This window comes from Symsagittifera roscoffensis, chromosome 9, assembly GCF_963678635.1.
Source record: "Symsagittifera roscoffensis chromosome 9, txSymRosc1.1, whole genome shotgun sequence".
Lineage (NCBI taxonomy): Eukaryota > Metazoa > Xenacoelomorpha > Acoela > Convolutidae > Symsagittifera > Symsagittifera roscoffensis.
The window spans coordinates 15965681-15989523 of record NC_087070.1 but is presented as its reverse complement, the minus strand read 5'-3'; the positions used below and the strand labels follow the sequence as shown (position 1 = coordinate 15989523).

At 35.3% G+C, this 23843-nt stretch overlaps 3 protein-coding genes across 6 annotated transcripts in view; 1 reads left to right on the top strand and 2 right to left on the bottom strand.

Moving 5' to 3' along the window:
- The window catches only part of LOC134854909 (dynein intermediate chain 2, ciliary-like), a 512182-nt gene that overhangs the window by 380241 nt on the left and 108098 nt on the right, over window positions 1–23843 (top strand). The gene's annotated exons all lie outside the window — the stretch shown is intronic.
- The window catches only part of LOC134854908 (protein arginine N-methyltransferase 5-like), a 568964-nt gene that overhangs the window by 540256 nt on the left and 4865 nt on the right, over window positions 1–23843 (bottom strand). The gene's annotated exons all lie outside the window — the stretch shown is intronic.
- On the bottom strand, window positions 3127–23255 carry LOC134854920 (radixin-like). Its single transcript, XM_063871320.1, has 8 exons — window positions 22984–23255; window positions 22480–22724; window positions 22053–22287; window positions 20733–21426; window positions 19967–20102; window positions 11031–11235; window positions 8911–9041; window positions 3127–4747 (listed from the first exon to the last, which is right to left on the bottom strand). The coding sequence occupies exons 1-8, from the start codon at window positions 23060–23062 to the stop codon at window positions 4562–4564; spliced, it is 1911 nt and encodes a 636-aa protein (XP_063727390.1). The 5' UTR covers window positions 23063–23255; the 3' UTR covers window positions 3127–4561.

The following is a 23843-nucleotide window of genomic DNA, read 5'->3' as shown; positions in this document are numbered from 1 at the left end:
TGCTAAATTCTGTACAAAAAATTAGTCGTCAAACTTTGGATATTAAAATAAAAGGTCTACGAATAATGCAATAAATGAAAAGTTTGAAAATTTTATAGAATGCAAACATTAACAAGCGCCAACGCATAACATTTTTTAAGATTTATCAAAAGTTTTCAGTTATACTGCAAAAATGTTACAAATACGGCTCAAGAGGTAAAATGCATGAATTATTCAAACAATATTTTTCTTTTGGAAAACAATTCGCTGTATTTGACAAGCAAAATTCCAGTGTTAAAAAACTGAAGTGCGGAGTGGTCAGGGTTCAGTAAAAAGACCTGTTTTATTGTTTACTTTATATGATTGATTTCACAGACAGAGTAAGGAAAGCTATTACGATTAAAATTGGACAAGACACAAAAATAAGCGGCAAATTAAAAATCAAAGATTTGCTTGAGAAGAATCTAGTTAGTACAGCAGCGGGTCCCCTTTTGTACATTTTTGAGATATATATTTTTGGCGAGGTACCCTAAAATTTTTCCAAAGGCGCCTTTGGCGCTAATAAATACAATTTTTTGAGGGAGGAGCGCGCGCCAAAAAAACACGATTTTTTTGGCCTGCTGTTTTTCAAATTTTTGACTGCGGCGCAGAAAATTTGACTAAAATAGGGTCTTTTTTAGTGCCTTGGGAGATCTCGGAAAATCAATTTGTTCGACCTAAGCTAAAAAATTGAAAGTTTTTTGAAATTGAAAGTTTTTTGAACATCCGCCCCCCCCCTCTCGAGAAAATCCTAGATTCACCCCTGGATGAATGCTATCAAAATGACATTGAACACAATCAAATATCGGTTCAGGATAGCAAGCCCGAAGTCAGATTTACCTACCAATTATTGGGATAAAACAACTTAACATCACAAGCTTGATAAAAATTTCACCGTCAACATTTAAAAACGAACAGATGTATCATCCAACAAAAATCCAAAAAAAGGTTTCTACATGTGTACCGTTAAGTTTATGCTAATTTTCTGCCATTCGCTATTCTAATTAAACAACCGGGCAGACTTCGCTAAATTCATTTTTAAAAAGTAATTTTCTGTTGATGCATTGCATTGGAGAGCGCTGCTAATTTATTCATTATTCTCAATACCACTTAAAATTGTTGAAATATTAGCATTGTTTTTTAGAAGTAGTTTTGCCGAAAAAATTTATTGACCTATTGTTTTCACAACTCGCCTGAAGATATTTTAAGCAAAAAAGCTCTTTATAGTGTTTTTAGGAGAGCTCAAAAAATTTTTGGTCGACGCAAGGAAAGTATAAAAAATCAACTATTTTCGAAGCCAGAAATCCCAGCGAATGTCAATGGGTAGCATTTAAATATTCAGAAAAAATCACAGCCAAAAATGGTAATTTTTTACTAATCGAATACGCAAACAAAAGTAGCCGGTTGCTGTGCAAGTAGCACAAACAGTTTCAATCTAAATTTTCAAAAAAAAAATGAAAAATCATTTTGTTGAATTTGTTCATCAAATTTTTGTTGTTTATGTACATGTAGGAAGGACTGAAAACTAGCCTAGAAAAAATATAGATGTTTTTATCTTACGGCATGATCTATTATTATGGCATAAAAAGGGAAAATTTTCGACAAATTTTTGGATTTTTCAAAATATCGATCGGACCACGACCGAGAAGTCTTTAATCTGATAATCCGCTCAATCATGTATGGCGTAATAAAATGCAAGAAAATGCGTTATGTGATTTTTACCCTCATTTTTCTGCGCTCTCTTCAAACACTTTAACAGAACTACATGTTTCCTAAAAATTTGACTTCGGTTATAAAAAATTTAGAATACAAACTGTAAATTATCAATAATAAATCGAACTCTTAACACCAAATTTGAGCATTTCACTCTACATTTCAACGGTTAACTGTAGAAACTAATTACACATTAAAGTCAGAACTTTAAGACAATTCACAAGCGTTCTTTGTACTTTGTTCTTGGATATATAAATCTAGATCAGAAACTCTTGTGTTGTCTCAAAAATTTATACACTAGTTAAACTCAAAAACATTTCGTCCAATTCGCAAACTGATTGGGTCAATTTATCAAAATGTGCTTCAAAAAAGGGCAGAACTGAAAATAACCAAAAATACCGAAACTTATTAGTTAATAAGTTATCATAGCATTATAAACTGGTAATGATATATTAATGGAATAGAAGGCCACAAAAGGGTAAGAATGGAAACAGCACTGCCTGGGGATATGCTAGGAGGGCATTTGGCTTAGGATACGTTTGGATTGGATTCAGTAAAAATAACACATTTGCACCTAACTGAAGGTTTGATTGGTAACTAACACATTTGCGTCAAGTGAAATTAATCAGAACTCAATTCCTAAATTTATGTACTTTTCAATAGTCGTATAAACTTATAATGGTGAGTTTTCAAACTATTAAACGTCAGATTTTTCAGATTATTTATCGCTATATTGATGACTAAAATGGACAAGATTAACAATGCAATGCATGAAACTCCGCTGAACAATTCATCGAGAAATTTATTTTTCCAAAAGGTTCGCAATTACTCAGAATAAATCTTACTCGTGACAACATACCAAGTTGGTTTGATCATTCGTAATATTTATTATCAATACCAACATGAACCAATTCGATCCAACCTACGATTTGCATACTTCTTAGTTTCTGTCTTTCATTTTCTAATCCGATGTCTAAGATTAGCATCAAGATTTTCAGTTATGAGCAAATAAGTCATCTAATGTTTAGCCTCGATTGAAGCAAATGAAATTTTGGTGTTCATGTCATGTTAATGTTATTCTCGAGGTCTGCAAAAAATGAAAATCTTCAAGTTGATGAGCTATGCAGTAAGATACTTGATGTTTTAAAAAATAAAGAGACCGGTCTAATTGTAAACTTTGTGAACGACAGTTGAACGGGTTCTGTAAACAAACCACTATTTGAAAATATTCAATTCAATTTTAAGATGAACTAGATTCTATCGTAGCAGGTCAGACCGATTGAATCATGTTTGAACAGATTTGGAACAAACGTTCATACCAGATGCATTTTATTCACGCTGCAGATGAATTACAACCTATCTTTGTTCTATATTTGTAGCAATAAAATATTTTAAAAGAGTGGAAATAGCGGCATTGGAAATAGTATCAAAAAGATAGAAATTCTGAGACAAAAATAGACGAGTAGAGAAGCTACTATGATTAACTGAAGCGTCACCAACATTTACCATCTTTCGTTTTACACTAAGGCCATTCAAATCGCATGTAAAATTTAATTCAATCAACTATGTTTTCTAGCAAAGACCACCCACTCATTACATGTAAAGTAGCAAATAATTTATTCGGATATTTAATGGGTTCTTTTGTATAGTAGGTGTGGTAAATCGTATGGTTTGGTGATCGAGGTCAGATGTTATTAAGGTCATTTTGGTTTTAAGGCCAAACCAGGCATACTTGACGCGACAAAATTCAATTAAAGATTTAACAAGTAGTTGAAGATCGATGTTAAGTTTTATTTAAGTTCCAAAAAGCAGTTCTTTCTCGAACCAAAATTTCAGTATGTTTTTCGAATACTTCTGTTTTGGAATATTTTTTCTGCACGGAGCGAACGCATTACAAAAAATTGTATATTTAAGTTTGAATTGTCGCGTCAATCATATTTCGCCTTCTTGTTTTGAGGCTAAAATGAACAACTAATGATTTCAATTAAGATGAGTCGATCACATGGATGGAGTTTTGGTTGCTCATGTAGGACCATTGTATTCAAAGAGCGCCAAAATGGGTCTGTTTTAAACAACTGATAGCACAGGCATCGATTGATAGATAATACAATTACTTGTTGTGAGATGTTCAAATTTCACACACGCAATTATTCCACTTCCTGACATGATACAACAGGTTTCAGAATTTCAGCTAAAAAAAGAATTTCTTCTGACAAAGAAAAGTTTGATTCAAGAAAGTAGAAATAGATATTATTCAAATTTTCCAAATGTTGATTTCACGAAAACCTTTATCACAATAAGACTTTCCAAGGAGATATAGTAACAAAAGCGAAGAGAATAGATAGGATCGAATAATTAATCACAGCGCAAAAGAAGAAATTAGTTAGTTCGTGTTAGACTATCAAATCAAATCGGAATCGCACAAAAAACACTCACGACAAACCAAACGGTATATGATAACACGTCGTGTTTTGAACGATAGAAACATATTTTTTCACGATTTTTCCCTCCTCAAAAAACGCATAGGTGAAATTTAAAAGCCTTGATCAAAACTTGGCCGCCCATTGTAACAAAAAATTTGTCAAGTATCAATCGAACCTCGAGATTTAGCATCACCAGGTTACAGGGAAAAATCTAACAATTATCTTCATGTTTTGTGTGTTTCTATCGTAATTTTGCTTTAGTCATTAGTCAATATCCTTTTATCTGTATAAGATTAGGTTATTATTAATATCATCAAGTGTATGTCTTGTAATTTGTTCTGTTTTTCACGTGTTGTTCACATGTTTTTTTTTTCATTATGGTTATGATGCTGCTTCCTGATGCTGATTCACATGGCCTCGAATTCGTTCACTCTGCTCTTCGTGTTTCCCTTTCGGATGAGGTTGAGTGTCTTATACTTGTCCCGTCCTTTCTTCACGTTGTCCTGGTGGATCTTGTCGTTGTCAGACAACTGCTTCTGTTCCCGCACTGAGTTCAGGTCATTCGACAGTTCCTTCAGCTTAGTGTTCAGACTCTGAACAAACAAACGGATAAATTATTACCAAATCCGCCATCCATCCCCCTACGGGGTCTTTTTTTGCAACTAGGTTCACAATTTGACCATTCTTCGTCACACCGTTACTTTTCAGCAGTGACGGTGACCCGGTCGACACTTTGTACCAAAGATTTAAACTATAACTGCCTCCATAAGTTCAATTTGAGAGTGCACAGTCAATTTTTCACACTAACTGTAGATCATCTCCTAAATAATCATTTTAATTATTCTACATCACGGATTTCTATTCGGAATAACTTGCATCATTTTTTTGCATCTGAATCCGAATTATGCTTCAGAAGCATTCATTATAATACTGTTGATTCATATATGAATTTTTAAGTAATACAACAAACGTAGATTTACTTTCTAAAAACAGCTCTAGCGTTTATTTTGCCAACATTTAAAAAAAGGCTGTCAACTTGGCGACATGGTTCTAAAAAATTGATTTACATTCATTTCAAAAATATTTTATGACTATAACTGCATAATTGCACTAAAACTGTTCCGAATTATCTTAAACTTACTTATTTGGTCTTCTTAAATGTTTTTCTTAGTTTTTGTAATAATATACACAATTTGACTTTAAAATGGACAATAAAATCCCTTCGATACAATTCTGGTCAAATTCTGTTCAACACAATCATCGTCTATACGACGATGCGTGACTGAAAATGACTTTCGTCAAAGTAAAAAAGACCAAGTATCAAAAATTCTTGTCACGCGATCAGCCAAACAAAAATTAAAGTGTCACTGAATACAGATGCAAATAGTAATAGTACCTACATTTTTTCAATTTCATTTCATTTTCTAATTTTGTATCAGACAAATAATACAATATTCATCAAATAACTGGAGCAAATTGATAATTTATGCCAGCAAGTTTTAAGTTTAATAGCACCATGTCAGATGATTTAGATCAGAAGGCCAGCGGCTTTGTTAGGTGCCACTTAAACATAACAGCTGGATTAATTGAATGCGAGACGGTTTTTTGATTGAAATGTACTTTGACAATAAGCCGCATTCTAATTTGATTTAGAAGCGTCTTAATCAGTAATATTTTTGATTGGACTGACTGTCAAACTTAGAGAAACCAAAAAATCGGCAGTAGAAGTTGAAAGGAACGAAAAATGCTCCGAATCATTTTATTAAGACGAACCCCAATTCAAAAAACAGAAGTAACCGGTAGCTAAGCAAGTAGCACAGAAAGCAACGAATATAGCTAACAGACCGTGTCATTGATTAAAAAAACCTGATTGTTTTAAAAACTGTTAGCAGCCTTCTGTAGCAAAAGCTGATTCTGAAAAAGGACAGCAAATATCCATAATGGATTGGACGCCTGAATGATGAATGGATGGCTGGAAGGATGTATGGCTGGCTGGATAAATGGGTGGATTGATGGCTAGATTGAGGGATGGCCTTATCAATAGCTGGATAAAACGATGGATGGGTGGACGGAAAGGTGGATGCATAATAGACTGAATTGATGCTTGGATCGATGGATGGGTAGATGGATGGACCGATGGCTTGCTGGCGAAACGGATGGATGACTGGTTGGATCGATGGATAATTGAATAGATGGATGGCTGGTTGCATGGATGAAAGATGGGTGGCTAGATGTGTAGTGGCTCGATGGATTGGAAGTTGCATGGACAGATGATATTTTGATGTATGGATGGCTGATTTGATGGATGGAAGGATGAATGGATGCATGGCTGGCTGGAAAAACCGATGACTGGGCGATTGATGGAAAGCAGGCTGGTTGCACTGATGGGCGATGGACAGCTGAATGGATTGCTAGTTAGATGGGTGGATGGATGAATGGATGGTTTAATACATGGATGGTTGGATAAACGACTGGATGAACGAACGGTTTGATGGATGTATAGGTAGTTGGCTGGATGAATGAGTGGCTAGATGATAGATGAAGGGATGGGAGATGGCTTGATAGATGGATGCCCTGCCTAGCACTACCCTACCGTGCCTTGCACCTCCTCGCCATGACCTGTCTGGCTGTACCATGCCGTCTTGCGCTGCACCACCCTGCCTTGCCCCTCCTCACACTGCCTTGCGCTGCTGTAACCGGCATTGTCGTAACCAGCACTGACCCTACTGAGCCCTACCCCGCCTTGCCACTTGTCGCATGCGTACCCTTGCCTTGCGCTGTTCAACCCTGCCATGCGCTGCCCTATCCTGCCTGGCGACTCCTCGCCCTGCCCTGTCTTGCTGCTTCTCGCTCTGCCCTGCCTTGCTGCTCCTCGCCCTGCCCTGCCTTGCTGCTCCTCGCCCTGCCCTGCCTTGTTGGTTCTCGCCTTAACCTGCCTTGCAGCTCCTCACCCTACCCTACCCTGCTGCTCCTCGCCCTGCCTTGGTCTGAATACTTTAAGAACTGCAATATACGATATAGCTTAAACGTGCAAAACTTCGTTCATTTCTCAAAGCTTAAGCATGAGACATATGGCATAGCTTACACATAGAGAGATAGGCAGTCGCATTTAAATATATTAAAGATAGATTATTTTCAAGAAAAAAGGTATCGCCTGAAAGCTATTTGAAATTCATTAATCTTCTATCATAGACACTTTTTGATTAACTAACCCAATTTGAGGAAACAAGAGTCAAAATTTTAAGTAGCCAAAAACACGCACATGCACAGAAAGTCATTATGGAAGAGAAACATGTACTGTCCAAATAGTATCCACGAAAAATATATATGTACTGACTGCAAAATGGTTCACACAATTCGGAAAAAAACCGAGAGCTTAATCGACAGCCATAAAAACATCAGCAAAAAAGTAATACCGACCTTTTATGCAACAGAGGCAAAAAAATTTCCGAAATGGTCGAAATAACTAATCTATCAAAATGAAAAAGGCTGGTTTTGATACAAAACCATGCCAAGAAAATAGAATGTGAAATAAGCATCGGAGGAAAATTTACCAAGCGGTAACAAAGCCGAAGCAGAAATCCTTTAACCCGAAAAAAAATCAACAAGACATAAGACTTTTAACAACTTAATAAGTCACTCAAAATTTTATTTAGTCGCCAAATGAAACAATATGAGGCCACTAAGCCTATATAATAAAGGCCGGAACCAAATAAGCCGAAAAGCAGGAAAAAATTTAACTTTAATAAAAGGTTTAAGTCCCTCTTACCCTCAAAACACACACGCACATACAATTTTTTTTGCTCGTGAAAGACAAAATGAGTTGATAAGGCCAATGATTTTTTTTGTACTGAATAATTTGGGCTTAAAAAAATAGGTGCTGACCTGTTTCGAGCTAGGGCCTCAGCCGTCTACTATTTTCGTAACCAGTAGTTAATTTTGAATTTTCACGAAATTGAGCAAGCTTGCCGCAGTTATCAATGCAGCACAATTTCTAACCGAACAAATGATTCAGTGATGTTGTTAAATTTGTTTGTTAACCCGTAAAAAGTCTATATTCTGATTTGATTAAGCTTGTTAATCGCAATCGTAACTATACATACAACTAAATCTAACAGAATGAAAGACGATAGTTTTCAAAAAAACATGCCCAGACGATAGAATACAAAACTAGCATCGGAACAAAATCAAAAATACCTGAGCAGAAACTCTTGATGCCGAAAAAAATTCTTAACAAATAACAAATTTTTAAGTCCCCCTTCCCATCAGAATACACACGCTAACAAAAACTTTTTTCGGACATCAAAAGACGCAGTAAGAGGCCATTAAGTCGATATAAAATCAGACGAAACTAGTTAAGTCGATTAAAAATTTTTTCAAAAAATACTATATCGAGTTGGCAAAACTATGAAAAAATATTAGACCGACAATTTTATTTAATACTTTCCGTTTGAAAAAAAAACAAGTCCTGGTCAGATTCAAACCCCGGAGCTCAGCCGTCCCAGGTGTATTCGTTACCTCCAGGCTAAGTGTGCCGGAGACACTAATAAACTTGAATTCATTATGAAGCAAGGTACCACAGGAGTAGAGATGGGTCCTTTGAACAAAGTTATTTACGCGGAAAAAAACTTAGTACCCGATTGCAATACCATTTCTAATCGCAAGGGCAAAATGAGAAACTCTTGAATAGCGAGCTTATATTTTTGTCTATGTTACATTCAGTTACTAACTTTGAAGCAGAAATGATATTTCGTACCTTGTCTTGTGCGACAGCGGTAACCCTGTTGAGCTCTGAGTCCATGTTGCTCACTCCCTCCGAAGAAAAAGTTGCCACTTCGTTCTCATCCTCAATGTGGTCCTCCGCCTGATGATGGTTGTTTGCATCACCTACAAATAACAGAAAATAAATAATATTTTTCATATATAGAAATTTACAAAACAAGCAGCGAGCATAAAAATGATTTAATGCCACCTTTCTTTTAGGTACTTTTCGCTTGTGAACGACAAATCTCAAGCTTAATAGCTTTTGTAATGAGGCTTTTAGTGTCAAACCCTTGTTCAAAACCATTGTATAGATCAGCTGATCTAGAATTTTTTCGAGGGGGGGGGGGTGGATTATTCTTTGTGAGAGCAAACGTTTTGCGGCGCAGGCAAATTTAAAAAAAAATGGGCTAAACAAACGGGCAGATTTGAAAATGGGCAAAAAAATGTTTTGATATACAAATCGTGTTTTTCGGCGCGCTTCACCCTCAAACTCAGTATATATTGACGTTGGAGACGCTTTTAGATAGATTAAAGGTTAATTTAGCGAAAAATGGATCTCCAAAAATATACCCAATGTGGGGATTCTTTGGGTGGTCAAGGGGTTGAATTCCCGCGGTCACCCCTAAATCCGCTATTGATATATATCACAAATATACTAGAGGCCGTGTACAAGGGCACGACTGATTAGGAACATTGTGCTATCAACCTGTTCCAAAAACGCAATACATAGAACTGAAAAAAAGACTCAGCGAACATAAAAGCGTTGATTTAACATCCATTTTTATCATTGTTACTCTAAAACAATACCAATGGACTCACATGTATTTATTACACCTCTTAGGTTTTTATTTGGTTATGGGAAAAAAAGCACACAGTAGAGCATTTAAAAATGCGTTCACATACTCCTGTTTATAAAAAACAATAAGACTTAATCGCTAAGATTACAAGTATAATTTCAAGAAATCAAGTTTCCAAAAAAGAAAGATGAACTTTCGAGAAAAACTCCTTCACTACGGCCAGTAACACTTTTTAATTAATTTAAAGTAAATCGCATTTACTAACCCCTTAAGCAAAAAAATTTTCTGGCTCTTGTCCTCAATCTACCATTTACAGTAACTTAAAACAAACAAACTTTGCCTTCCTTTTAACTTTGCCTTGCCTTCGTAAACAGAAAAACTCAAACCGCCAAAAATCAAATTTGAGCGTGAACAAATTTAATGACTTTTCCTATAAAAAAAAACATTAAATCATCACGAACTATATAAGAGTCTAAACTACGTTCCTTAAATTTTAATATTGGATTTTGTAACTAGATGATGCAAGACGAAAGGAAAACAAACAAGCGTACAAGAAAAAATAGCGATAAACAACAACTTAAGTTGTCACTTCAAAGCTATACTCGAAATTTTGAGCAAAAACAATAAAAAAAATTGATGATAAAAGTAGACTTTCTGATTTAATAGCATATCCGGTGTGCCAAATTTCAGTCTATCATTTAAAACAGCTACCGTTCCAAACAGTATGGACTAGAAAGCAATGGAAAAAATCAATTACTTGTACAAAGTGTGTATTGATAAATAGACCATATCGGTCAACGAGTAGTAGCAAAGGTTTAGACCAAAGTTACAAAAGAAACGAGAGCTTTCCAGGTTTAATTTTTCAACAGTCTGTGACATTAATTTTGAGCTTTCGAGAATCTCAGATAATGTAACCCGTAATGGGCCATAGAAACATATAAAAGCCGAGAATTAAACCGACAAGCAAAAAGCCGAAAATCTAACAAACATTTTTGGCAAAGAATAAGGCTCAAATTTCAAAAATGCTTACGTATATATCAAAACAACTGGCATGTTTCACTTACAAAGGCAGTACTATCCATGAGCGCACCTCAGTAAATGTGAAATTTCTTATTTTAGCCATTCTCTAAACAAAGGTTGTAACGAAAAAACTTTGCTTATCGCAACTATAAATAATGTATTAGGCTCGGAGTAGACAGGATACAAGATCGCTGATCTTCAATAACCTGTCTGTCACAGTCAACCAAGTGAAAGAAAAAAATTGGTTGAACAAAAAATGAACAAATATGAATAAGGGCAGGGGAGGTGCACTAGCCTGAGTTGCTGACAGTTGACGTTGGCCTTGAGTAGTTAAACTGTTGCTGGTTGGCCTGAGCGTCTTCCAGCTGTTGCTTCCTCAGCTGTTCTGCCAGTTGCGCTTGCACCTGCAGCTTCCTGTTCTCGTCCGCAAACTGGGACGCCTGCTGTTCTAAAGCTAGTTTCCTTTCCTCTTCCTCCATTAGCTTCCTTTCCATCTCCTCCTAGCAAAAAAAAACAGATGTAATTATAAAAAGATAAAATGTAGACAGTATCCTTTTTGTTCAACGAATCTGAAACCTGTTAATTAACCTTGTAAAACTGCTTACTTAGACATCTGAATTAAATTTTTTACTCAGTTGTGCATGTAAAAACCGCGTCAAATCATAGCCAACAGACAGTGGAATAGAGTCAATGCAAGCAAGTTAACAGATAAAAATACTGACTTGTTTTTTTTAACTCAATTTTTGTAATTCAAGGAAAAAATAGCAGCCCCGAAAGCTCTTCGAATTTGTAGAACAATTTATGATGTACACTTTTCGTTACAATTAACCCAATTTGAGAAAACTGGATCAATAATTAAAACTTTTATTTCGCTGGGAAATCTGATAATTAATCTCCATTTTCGAAATTAGAAGTCGATCTCGTTTTTCGTGACCTTAACAATTTTGCCGTTCGATAGTAGAGTTTGCCTTCCTTTTAACAATAGAAATGCACTGAAATTAAAACGAAACCACAAGTCAAACTGCGAAAAATCAAAATTGAGCGTGAACAAACTTTAAGACTTTTTCTTGAAGTCAGCAAGACCTATAGTCAGCAAGAAAAAAATCAGCAAGACCTATATAAGAGTCTTCACTACATTCATTACTCTTAAATGTAAAACCATTACTACAAAAATTTCTGAAAGACGTTTTTTTCCAATTTTTACTGTATATTTAAATAACTTTACAGAACCAGAGACCAACAAAATGTGTGAACAATGTGTGGACTGAAACGAAGTGTGAACAAATTCTAAGACTTTTCCCGGGAAAAAATAATCACTACGTTCATCGACCTTAGTAAATACTTAAATTTAGCAGTTGTCTGAGTAGAGCGGTTTTTAAAGCAAAAAGCCGATTGCATTACCGTCGTCTTGGCATTGCGGCAGGATCAAACCAGCGTTACCAAGGATTAAACAGAAGATAACAGAGGCGTTACTTCTATCGATTCGTTTTTTAGAAACCGGTCATTATTACTCTCAGCTAGCTTCAATTTAAATTTTATAAGTTTTCTTTAAAATGTTTCAAATACAAAGGAAACTCCGTCACAATCAAAGCATCAAACGATGATAGTTAGTTGAATCGATTAACAACTTTTTAGTTGATCCCAGATTCACTCTAAGATCAAGGCATTGGAAACTACAACATAACATATTCATATTGCTGCATGTTATAGCACGCGATACATAAAAAGCATACCCCTCTTCTACAAAATAGAATCAACTGAGCTTACATTCATGAGGTGTTTCAAACTCAGTTTGCTTTTAAAATCGACCGACCACGCTTAATTGAATCACAAAACAATCTTACTTTTCTTGGCTAACAGTCTGCATATATATGCGGAGCAGCAACACACCTTAACACACTCAAGCGAAAGTAATAAAAGTTGAGCATTAAGAATCATCAAACCAACATTAGCAAGCATACTACAAAAGTTACTGATACGTTTTAAAATTTCGAATTTCCGCCCCAGCCTGGTGGAGTCCTATTTCGCGCAACGTTTTCATAAATCTGGGCGCAAATTTAATAGCTCTCACTCATCGCAAGCTTAAATATTATATCAAATTCGAGAAGCGCTCACAAAATTATTTCCATTTTGATGAAACGACATTTGGAACATACGCACAAACTAAAACGTAGCCAAAAAGCAGTTAGAATTTTTAATGAACCCAAGAGAACTAGCTAACTGAACTAATAAAACACAGAGGCGAAGCAGAGCTTCGCACCACTTGCGATACAACAAAAATAACAACACAAATTAAGTGGAAAAAAATGTTGAAGAAAAAAACTAAAGAAACCAAAACGTTCGTTTACTCAATACAAGAAGACTAGGGGCCAAGTAAAACTTAGAGGTAGCTGTTTGAGATTTTTGGAATTTGTTTTATTCATGCTGGATGAAATTTATTATTTAAAAAACTGGACTTTGCCCGAAACCTTAGTTGCTTCTCTACTAAAATAAATAAGAATTAAAATTTTTTGAAGAAATTGCTATTTTCCCAAATACATAAAATATTCCTCATAAAAACGGAGTCGCCGCTTCTGTAGGAAAATTTCTCGCAACCAGTTCTCTCGATTGAACCCTTTATCTCAAATTTGATAGAATAGTTTCGACGAAAATAAAAAATTTCCTAAAAAACGGTCAGAAGTTCAAACACTTTCTTAAATCTATCACTTTTTTTTCTACAATGTGAAGGTCGGGTCGTGGCCGCTTAAACAATACAATCAAAACAAAATCCATGCTTTACAAATTAGGTTGATAAAAATTAGAACCAAATAATAAAAAAGATATTTAAAACTAGAAGTGCAGAACCTCTAGAAGTGATCCTGTGGAAAAAACCGGGTTTCGCGTTTGAACTTGAAAACTTAACCTAAAAATTGGCGGGGTAGTTTTCAAGACAAAAAATAATCAAAAAATCACGAAATTTGACTGTTCTGCGAATCATACCTTATTGTATAAAAATATTTGGGCGTAGCCGCTTGAGCAGAAAAGATTCACACAATCTGTTAATAAGATTGAACGCAAAAACTCAAGATTTGAGAGTTTCGTTTTCGAAAAATATCATAGCTTCAAAAGACGGTACAAAAACCAATTATTGATTTTTCCGAGAGCCAAAACTTTTAGAAGAAAAATTTGGGCGTAGCCGCTATGCAGGTAAGCTTCCTATAACGCGTTCTATCGATTGAACCCAAAAAAATTTTTGAGAGTATTTTTTGAGAAAAGCAAAAAAAAATCCAAAAATATGGGTCAAACATTCCCCCCAGACATTTTCGAAGGCTGTAGACAGTAGGATAAAGTACAACCAGACACTTGGATTATGCTAGCACACAGGAGAGTAGACGCTCTTTTCATTGATACGCTTTCTTCGAATTTCGGTAGAGTAGTTTCTAATGAACTAAAATTTTTGGTTGAAATGTGAAAAAAAATCGAAAGCGTCTCAAAAAAGTAAAAACAAAAAACCCCATCCCATTAATTTTCATAATACCTGATTTTGTCGACGAAAATACAAAATATAAGTGGGCTAAGCCGATGCAACATCAGCTGAAACCATTTAGTTGAAAAATAAGTCGAAGTTATTCAAAATCAGATGTGGTAAAATAACAAATTATAGAATTTTCAAATATAGTAAGCAAATACAATCAAAATTAAATCCATGCTTTACAGATTAGGTTGATAAAAATTAGTACCACAAAATTAAAATAATATTTAAAACTAGACGTGAAGATCCTCTAGAAGTGATCCTGTGGATAAATGTTTACGGGAAAAAAGTCTAGTACTCGATTGCAATACACTTGCTTATCACAAGGGTCAACAGTTCTGCAGGCAAACTTAGATAATCAATCTCTCGAAGCTTATCAATCTTATCTATTTATCATTTTTATCAGTTTAATTAACTGATAAATTTCGCAGAGACGAAGCTGAGCTTTGCACCACTTGAGAAACCACAATTATAGGATGAAAGCAACATGATGCAAACAGAACTTCGAACAAGATCTGTTTTTCAAAATTAGTTGAAATCTATTAAAGATTTCACAAGAGGCCTTAGTGGGGTTGACTATGGGCATTCAAAAAATGATGAAAGAGTCTGATCAATATCGAAAACACTGCCTGAAATTTAAAGAAAAAAATTCGGTAAATAAGCCTACTGAAATAAAGCCGACAGTCGATTATATGAAACTCAGCCAAAATTTTCCTCAAAAAATCATATTAGAAAAAAATGCTTGTACCGCCCTCATTGGATCTACGATAGTTATATAAACACCTTGTGCAAAGTGGACTTCGGAATTTCAAACCTAAACCGGCAGAGCTTAAGCCGTCAACCATGAAGCCGAAAAAACATTCGCAGAAAATTAGTATCGAAACTCTATAATTATACACACAAGGGTTTGAGTTCTAGTTTTATCATATACCAGCAGTAACAAGTACCCACCCAGGAATTAAAATTGTCTTTTCATGAAATAGAGCATGTCATCTGCATAGCAGCATCATAAGTATTTCAGCTGATTTTGTTAAACTAGTTGTTAACCCAAAAAAGTCTATTTTACGATTTGATAACGCAAGCGTTATAAAAAAACAATGCTCGTCAAAAAACACTCGCTAACTCCAATGCGAGCCATTGAAACAGCTTAAACTTCAAATTATATCGTAAGTTCCCTTTATTCGCTGCTGATACATTGAATTGGTAGGATAACGAAAAAAAGGCTATAAAATGTATTGAAGCTGATTTAACTTCACTTGTTCGATCGTAAATTGATTAATTGGATGCTGATACAGCGAATAGAAAACATGACCAAAAAACTGATGTGAAAATGTAATAGCATTCGCTACCACCAATGCAAGGCATTGAAAATGATTAACACCGATTGCTATATCGTAAATTGCTTCAATAGATGCTTACGCAGCGAATCGGTGAGATTACGAAGATAGCCAACAGACAGTTGAAAAAGGCTCAATGAACGCAAGGAAACAGAAAATTTTAGCCAACAGACAAATTAAAAAAAAGTCAATGAACGCAATAAACCGAAAAAAAATAGATTTTTTTTTGAAAAACTTCAGCTTTCGTATTTCAAACAAAAACCATATGGACTTACGGCTCTTTAAACTTCAAGAACAATTTATGACTAGCACTTTTTTGATAAATTGATGAAACTAACCTCATTTGATAAAACTGGATCAGATCATAAAGTTTTTATTCCGCTGGGAAATCTGAAAACTAAAATCCACTTTCGAAATTATAATCGATCACGTTTTTCTTGATCACGACATTCGCTGCTATGCAGATGACATGCTCTATTTCATGAACACTGTCTGAAATTTAAAGAAAAAAAATCGGTAAATAAGCCTACTGAAATAAAGCCGACAATCGATTATATGAAACTCAGCGAAAATTTTCCTCAAAAAATCATAATAGAAAAAAATTGCATGTACCGCCCTCATTGGATCTACGATAGTTATATAAATACCTTGTGCAAAGTGGACTTTGGAATTTCAAAACTAAATCGGCAGAGCTTAAGCCGTCAACCATGAAGCCGAAAAAACATTCGCAGAAAATTAATATCGAAACTCTATATTTATACAAACAATGGTTTGAGTTCTAGTTTTATCATATACCAGCAGTAACAAGTAACCACCCAGGAATTAAATTTGTCTTTTCAAAAAATAGAGCATGTCATCTGCATAGCAGCATCATAAGTATTTCAGCTGATTTTGTTAACTAGTTGTTAACCCGAAAAAGTCTATATTCCGATTTGATAACGCAAGCGTAATAAAAAAACGATGCTAGTAAAAAAAAACTCGCTAACTCCAATGCGAGCCATTGAAACAGCTTAAATTTCAACTTATATCGTAAGTTCCCTTTATTCGCTGCTGATACATTGAATTGGTAGGATAACGAAAAAAAAAGGCTATCAAATGTATTGAAGCTGATTTAACTTCACTTGTTCCATCGTAAATTGATTAATTGGATGCTGATACAGCAAAAAGATAACATTACCAACAAAACTGATGTGAAAATGTAATAGCATTCGCTACCACCAATGCAAGGCATTGAAAACGATTAACACCGATTGCTATATCGTAAATTGCTCCAATACATGCTTATGCAGCGAATTGGTAAGATTACGAAGATAGCCAACAGACACCTGAAAAAGACTCAATGAACGCCAGGAAACAGAAACATTTAGCCAACAGACAAATTAAAAAAAGTCAATTAACGCAAACAACCAAAAAAAATAGAATTTTTTTGAAAAAACTTCAGCTTTCGTATTTCAAACAAAACCATATGGACTTATGGCTCTTTAAATTTCAAGAACAATTTATGACTAGCACTTTTTTGATGAATTGATGAAATTAACCTCAATTGATAAAACTGGATCAGATCAGAAAGTTTTTATTCCGCTGGGAAATCTGAAAACTAAAATCCACTTTCGAAATTAGAATCGATCACGTTTTTCTTGACTGTTTCAATTTTCGACATTCACTGCTATGCAGATGACATGCTCTATTTCATGAACACTGTCTGAAATTTAAAGAAAAAAATTCGGTAAATAAGCCTACTGAAATAAAGCCGACAGTCGATTATATGAAACTCAGCGAAAATTTTCCTCAAAAAATCATAATAGAAAAAAATTGCATGTACCGCCCTCATTGGATCTACAATAGTTATATAAATACCTTGTGCAAAGTGGAATTTCAAAACTAAATCGGCAGAGCTTAAGCCTTCAACCATGAAGCCGAAAAAACATTCGCAGAAAATTAATATCGAAACTCTATATTTATACAAACAATGGTTTGAGTTCTAGTTTTATCATATACCAGCAGTAACAAGTAACCACCCAGGAATTAAATTTGTCTTTTCAAAAAATAGAGCATGTCATCTGCATAGCAGCATCATAAGTATTTCAGCTGATTTTGTTAACTAGTTGTTAACCCGAAAAAGTCTATATTCCGATTTGATAACGCAAGCGTAATAAAAAAACGATGCTAGTAAAAAAAAACTCGCTAACTCCAATGCGAGCCATTGAAACAGCTTAAATTTCAACTTATATCGTAAGTTCCCTTTATTCGCTGCTGATACATTGAATTGGTAGGATAACGAAAAAAAAAGGCTATCAAATGTATTGAAGCTGATTTAACTTCACTTGTTCCATCGTAAATTGATTAATTGGATGCTGATACAGCAAAAAGATAACATTACCAACAAAACTGATGTGAAAATGTAATAGCATTCGCTACCACCAATGCAAGGCATTGAAAACACTGATTGCTATGTCGTAAATTGCTTCAATAGATGCTTATGCAGCGAATTGGTGAGATTACGAAGATAGCCAACAGACAGTTGAAAACGGCTCAATGAAAGAAAAGGAAACAGAAAATTTTAGCCAACAGACAAATTTAAAAAAGTCAATGAACGCAAACAACCAAAAAAAATAGAATTTCATTTTCAAAAACTTCAGCTTTCGTATTTCAAACAAAAACCATATGGACTTACGGCTCTTTAAACTTCAAGAACAATTTATGACTAGCACTTTTTTGATGAATTGATAAAATTAACCTCATTTGATAAAACTGGATCAGATCATAAAGTTTTTATTCCGCTGGGAAATCTGAAAACTAAAATCCACTTTCGAAATTAGAATCGATCACGTTTTTCTTGACTGTTTCAATTTTCCTAACATTCGCTGCTATGCAGATGACATGCTCTATTTCATGAACACTGTCTGAAATTTAAAGAAAAAAATTCGGTAAATAAGCCTACTGAAATAAAGTCGACAGTCGATTATATGGAACTCAGCGAAAATTTTCCTCAAAAAATCATAATAGAAAAAAATTGCATGTACCGCCCTCATTGGATCTACGATAGTTATATAAATACCTTGTGCAAAGTGGATTTTGGAATTTCAAATCTAAACCGGCAGAGCTTAAGCCGTCAACCATGAAATCGAAAAAACATTCGCAGAAAATTAATATCGAAACTCTTTAATTATACACACAATGGTTTGAGTTCTAGTTTTATCATATACCAGCAGTAACAAGTAACCACCCAGGAATTAAATTTGTCTTTTCAAGAAATAGAGCATGTCATCTGCATAGCAGCATCATAAGTATTTCAGCTGATTTTGTTAACTAGTTGTTAACCCGAAAAAGTCTATATTCCGATTTGATAACGCAAGCGCAATAAAAAACAATGCTAGTCAAAAAAAACCTCGCTAACTCCAATGCGAGCCATTGAAACAGCTTAAATTTCAACTTATATTGTAAGTTCCCTTTATTCGCTGCTGATACATTGAATTGGTAGGATAACGGAAAAAAAAAGGCTATAAAATGTATTGAAGCTGATTTAACTTCACTTGTTACATCGTAAATTGATTAATTGGATGCTGATACAGCGAATAGATAACATGACCAAAAAACTGATGTGAAAATGTAATAGCATTCGCTACCACCAATGCAAGGCATTGAAAACGATTAACACTGATTGCTATATCGTAAATTGCTTCAATAGATGCTGATGCAGCGAATTGGTAAGATTACGAAGATAGCCAACAGGCAGTTGATAAAGACCCAATGAACGCAAAGAAACAGAAAAATTCAGCCAACAGACAAATTAAAAAAAGTCAATGAACGCAATTAACCGAAAAAAAATAGAATTTTTTTTTGAAAAACTTCAGCTTTCGTATTTCAAACAAAAAACATACGGCTCTTTAAACTTCAAAAACAATTTATGACTGGCACTTTTTTGACGAATTGATGAAATTAACCTCATTTGATAAAACTGGATCAGATCATAAAGTTTTTATTCCGCTGGGAAATCTGAAAACTAAAATCCACTTTCGAAATTAGAAGTCGATCACGTTTTTCTTGACTGTTTCAATTTTCCTGTTCGATAGTGGAGTTTGCATTCCTATTAACAAAGGAAATGAACTCAAGTTAAAAAGATCAAATAGTTAAGCTGCGAAAGATCAAAAAAGGACGTAAAAAGTTCATGACCTATATAAGAGTCTGAACTACGAAGTAACTGAAATGAAAAAGTACGAGCATTAGCTACCTCAAAAGCATGGCATTGAAGCTGATTAAACTTCGATTGCTATATAATTGGCTTCAAAAATGCTGATGCAGCGAATTAGTAAGATTACGGAAACCATCCTAGCAGACAATTTAATGGGCAGTTACAAATGGATGAAATTGTTTGATTCCCACCTGGTATTTGATGAGCTCGGCTTCCTTTTCTTGTTTCGTGAGCGTGAGGCTCTCCTTTAGCGTTTCTGCCTCTTGCTCCTTGTTGTCCAATCTCTCCTGCACATGTTTGTACTCCTCTTGAATCTCGATCATCCTCCTATGAACAACATTATTTAATAGTCCACAAATAACAACAACGTTTTTCGAAAACTCACCAGACAAACTATCACAAAACTAAAAGTAAATCAATAGCACAAGTCATTCACCGATGATTTATACTGTGAGCAATACCCTTGTTTACCTAAAAGATATTAAACAACACGAGAAGAAAAAACAAAAAGGGGAGCATGATAATTCAATTAACTTTAAGTTTTCGGATCAAGCTTTGACCAGCAAAGGAAGAAGAAAGAGTTGAAGATAACTAATCAAGTCATGCACACCAAACCTCAACAAACTTACACTTCCATTACTAATTTTAAAATAAAATCTTCTAAGTAAAAATTCCATATCTTACGCTTTAATACTGTTAATATAGGAGCATATGCGAATATCCATGTCGCGCTAAAGTTTCGAGAGCAAGTTAAAAATGGGGGGAAAAGCGAGGAAAAATTAGTCGCATACAATTCAGCCTTGAATATAAACCAGCCAAATACACACAGTAAATAGAGATTATTCATGAAAAATTAAGAAACAGATACGAAAACAACGATTATTTCTACACAACTGACAAAACTTTCGGCTGGTTTGCACTCACTTCGACTGATTTATTCACACTTAAAATAACAACCTGTTATATTCCTCTTTCGTCATTTCTCCCTCCGAGACCTTCTGGGCTAAGTTCTCTTTCTCCTCCAACAACTCCGCTCTCTCCCTTTCCATGTTCTCAATATCCGCCTGAACACTTCCGAGCTGACTTCTCAATTTCGAATTCTCTTCTTGGCTTTCCTTCAGTTCTTGTTCACGCTTCTGTTTCTCAATTTCCGCTTGTTGCAACTTCTCTTCCAACTCTCGTGCCCTTTGCTCGGCTATTTCCAACTGCCTCCTTTCCCTTTCCTGACGTTCCCTGTCGGCCTGTCGTTTTTCGGTTAATGCTCTCGCCTCTGACTTCATTTGCTGCACTTCGATCGTATCCGGCTTTCGCCTCCTCAAATACAGCTCGTGGTTTCCCATGCAGATAGCCAGAATAATTTTATTAGTTTTCGGTTTGTCAACTCTCAGTACAAAATCAGGGGCCTTTTTGTCCAAGGGTTTGATTGTGAAATTTCTGCCACTGAATGAGATGTTGCTGATTTCGGACCATGGGAACCCGATTCTGGGCGTGAGTTTGTTGTCCTTTTCGTACACATTTATTCCTAGGGCATCCACTCCCAGTAGAAGATCAGTGCCCTTTTTGTTTTTGATGGAAAAGTAACTAACTCCGTACATGTCCAAGTCTTGAGCAATTTTCAAATATTCTTTCATCGCGTCTTCTCTAATCATTCCTGAACAAATAATTCAATGACCAAAAGCCCAAACTTACACAGAGGCGAAGCTGCGATTCGCACCACTTGCGACGCAACAATTATAGGATGAAAGCACCATGGAGCTCAAAAATTAGCAACAAGAACTCCGAACGATGCTACAATTGATAAAGTGGAAAAACGAAAAAAAGGTCTTTTCAAAAGACCTTTTTTTCGTTTTTCCACTTTATCAATTGTAACATCGTTCGGAGTTCTTGTTGCTAATTTTTTTCGTAGTTAAATTTGAATTTTCATAAAACTGAGCATGTCAGCAGCATAGCAGCATCATAAGTGGTTCGCATGATTTTGTTAAACTAGATGTTAACCCGAAAAAAGTCTATACTCCAATTTGATAGCGCTTGCTAATCGCAATCGTATAATAAAAAGAGAACAAGCGTAACTACAAACTACTTTCATATATTGCTCTAACCTGTTTTTCCGACCAAAAATGCTTTGGATAGTCGCTTTTAATAGATTTCATCTTCATTCTTTTCAACTGTTTCCCCATTTTTTGCAAATTCATTTAAACTCACTTCTCATACTGAGAGCCTAAATTTTCCAAGCACTCTTTCAAATTGACCAGGATTGTACACGGCTAAAATGTATACCTTTGTGTTCAGCGTGCCATTCACTGATTTTCTTGGCCCAATCCTCCGAAGAAAAATTAGGATGAAGTTCCTTCACTCTTTTCGGCAACACCTTCCCGTGCTCGATGTCTTTTTCTATGTCGCCAACGTGTTTCTCTTGGTGGTTTCCGAATTTGGCCTGCATTGCGTATGACGCCAACAAAACAGCTGCCTCAGGTGGGCAGTAAATGCTGTCATTTAGAATGGCCTCTTTGACCTGAAAAAAAAAACATTCAAAGACAATTTCATTTAACAAACTTGATACAAGAAGACAGTATTTACTCAATAGCAAGAAAAAAATAGCTTCACAAACCAGTTATGGCAAAAATTGAAGTTGAATTTTAAAAAATGGGCGGAGACTTCATCGTTACACAAGTACAAGCTATTAGTTTACAATACATCAACTTACCTGAAGAAAGAAGAGATGCACTGTGATGTCTTGTATCAGCTCGTCCGTTGCGTCTTCAGGGTAAAATTTGGCTCTGAAGTTGAATTCCAACTTATCAAGGTCTTTCGGGAGGTCTTGGTCTTTCACTTTCTTGTTCAGTTTCAGCCACGTCTCTTGGCCCGTATTGTCTATGAAGCTAAGACCGAAATACCAAAGCTCTCGAAGACCAATAGTCTTGATTACTTGTTCGAATAGCTGTTTCCCTGAAGCGTTGATGAGCATTTAAATCCATATAAATCACAAATACCATAACCTAATGTTAAAAACGGAACCTATTTGTCAACATTTGAACTACCTTAATGTTTTTTGCTTAGCAGATTACTAATATTAAACTCGACAATAAAATTTTCTATTTGATTTTTCTTAGATTTAGTCAAATAAAGCTTAGATTGATTGGTGAAAAAGTGGGTAGCGGGAAGTAAATTAGTTCTAATTTCATTATTTTAAATGCTCGTCGCTTTCCTGTGGTAGCTAGGGTGATCGAGAACTCCATTTCCGACTCCATGGAGCTCACTTTGACATTCATTGATTTTCCGGCGGGCATTTTGCCTTTCTTTTCTGGTTATCGACCGTCTAAGCTAGTACAATAAACGCTTCGGCAAGCAATCTACTCGTAATTTTTCAAATCTTTTCAGCTATAACCAATCCAACACGTAAATTTTGACTCAGAAAGAGAGGTGACAAAACTTTAACACATAGACGCAGTCTGAAAAAATAACCACTTCAGAATGCAGTTTAATTAGTTTGGTAATAATACGTTGCTTCAAAAATGCGGTACAAAAAGCTAAACACGGTCCGGTCCGATAAATAATCAAAAGATACTTTATCAATTTGTAATTCAAAGCATTTGGTAATCTAACTTCACGCCTACTTGAAACTATTTAAAATCACTTTCTCTTGAGTCTTAAATATGGCAATTATTTCAAGTTTTTTTAATGTCAGCTCTTTTTTCTCTTTTAACCTAGAAGCTTAGCAGTATTTTAATCAGGGGCGGATTGGGGGGGGGGGGGGGGGGGGTTACGGAGGTTTCTCGACCCCCTGCCGACCCAAAGGGTCCCCCTTTGGTATTTTTAAGAAATCCATTTTTGGCCGATCGACCCTAAATTTTTTCTAATGGCGCCAATATTTACTAATTTTGAGGGGGAGTGCGCGCCAAAAAAAAACGCATTTCTTTATCAGAATTTTCCAAAACGTGCCCTAAAATGGCTTATTTGACCCGTTCTTTTTCCAAAATTTGCCTGCGGCACACATAATTTGGCCAAAATAGGGTCTTTTAAATGCTTTAGGAGCATCGGAAAATCAGTTTAGTCGATCTAAAAAAAAGG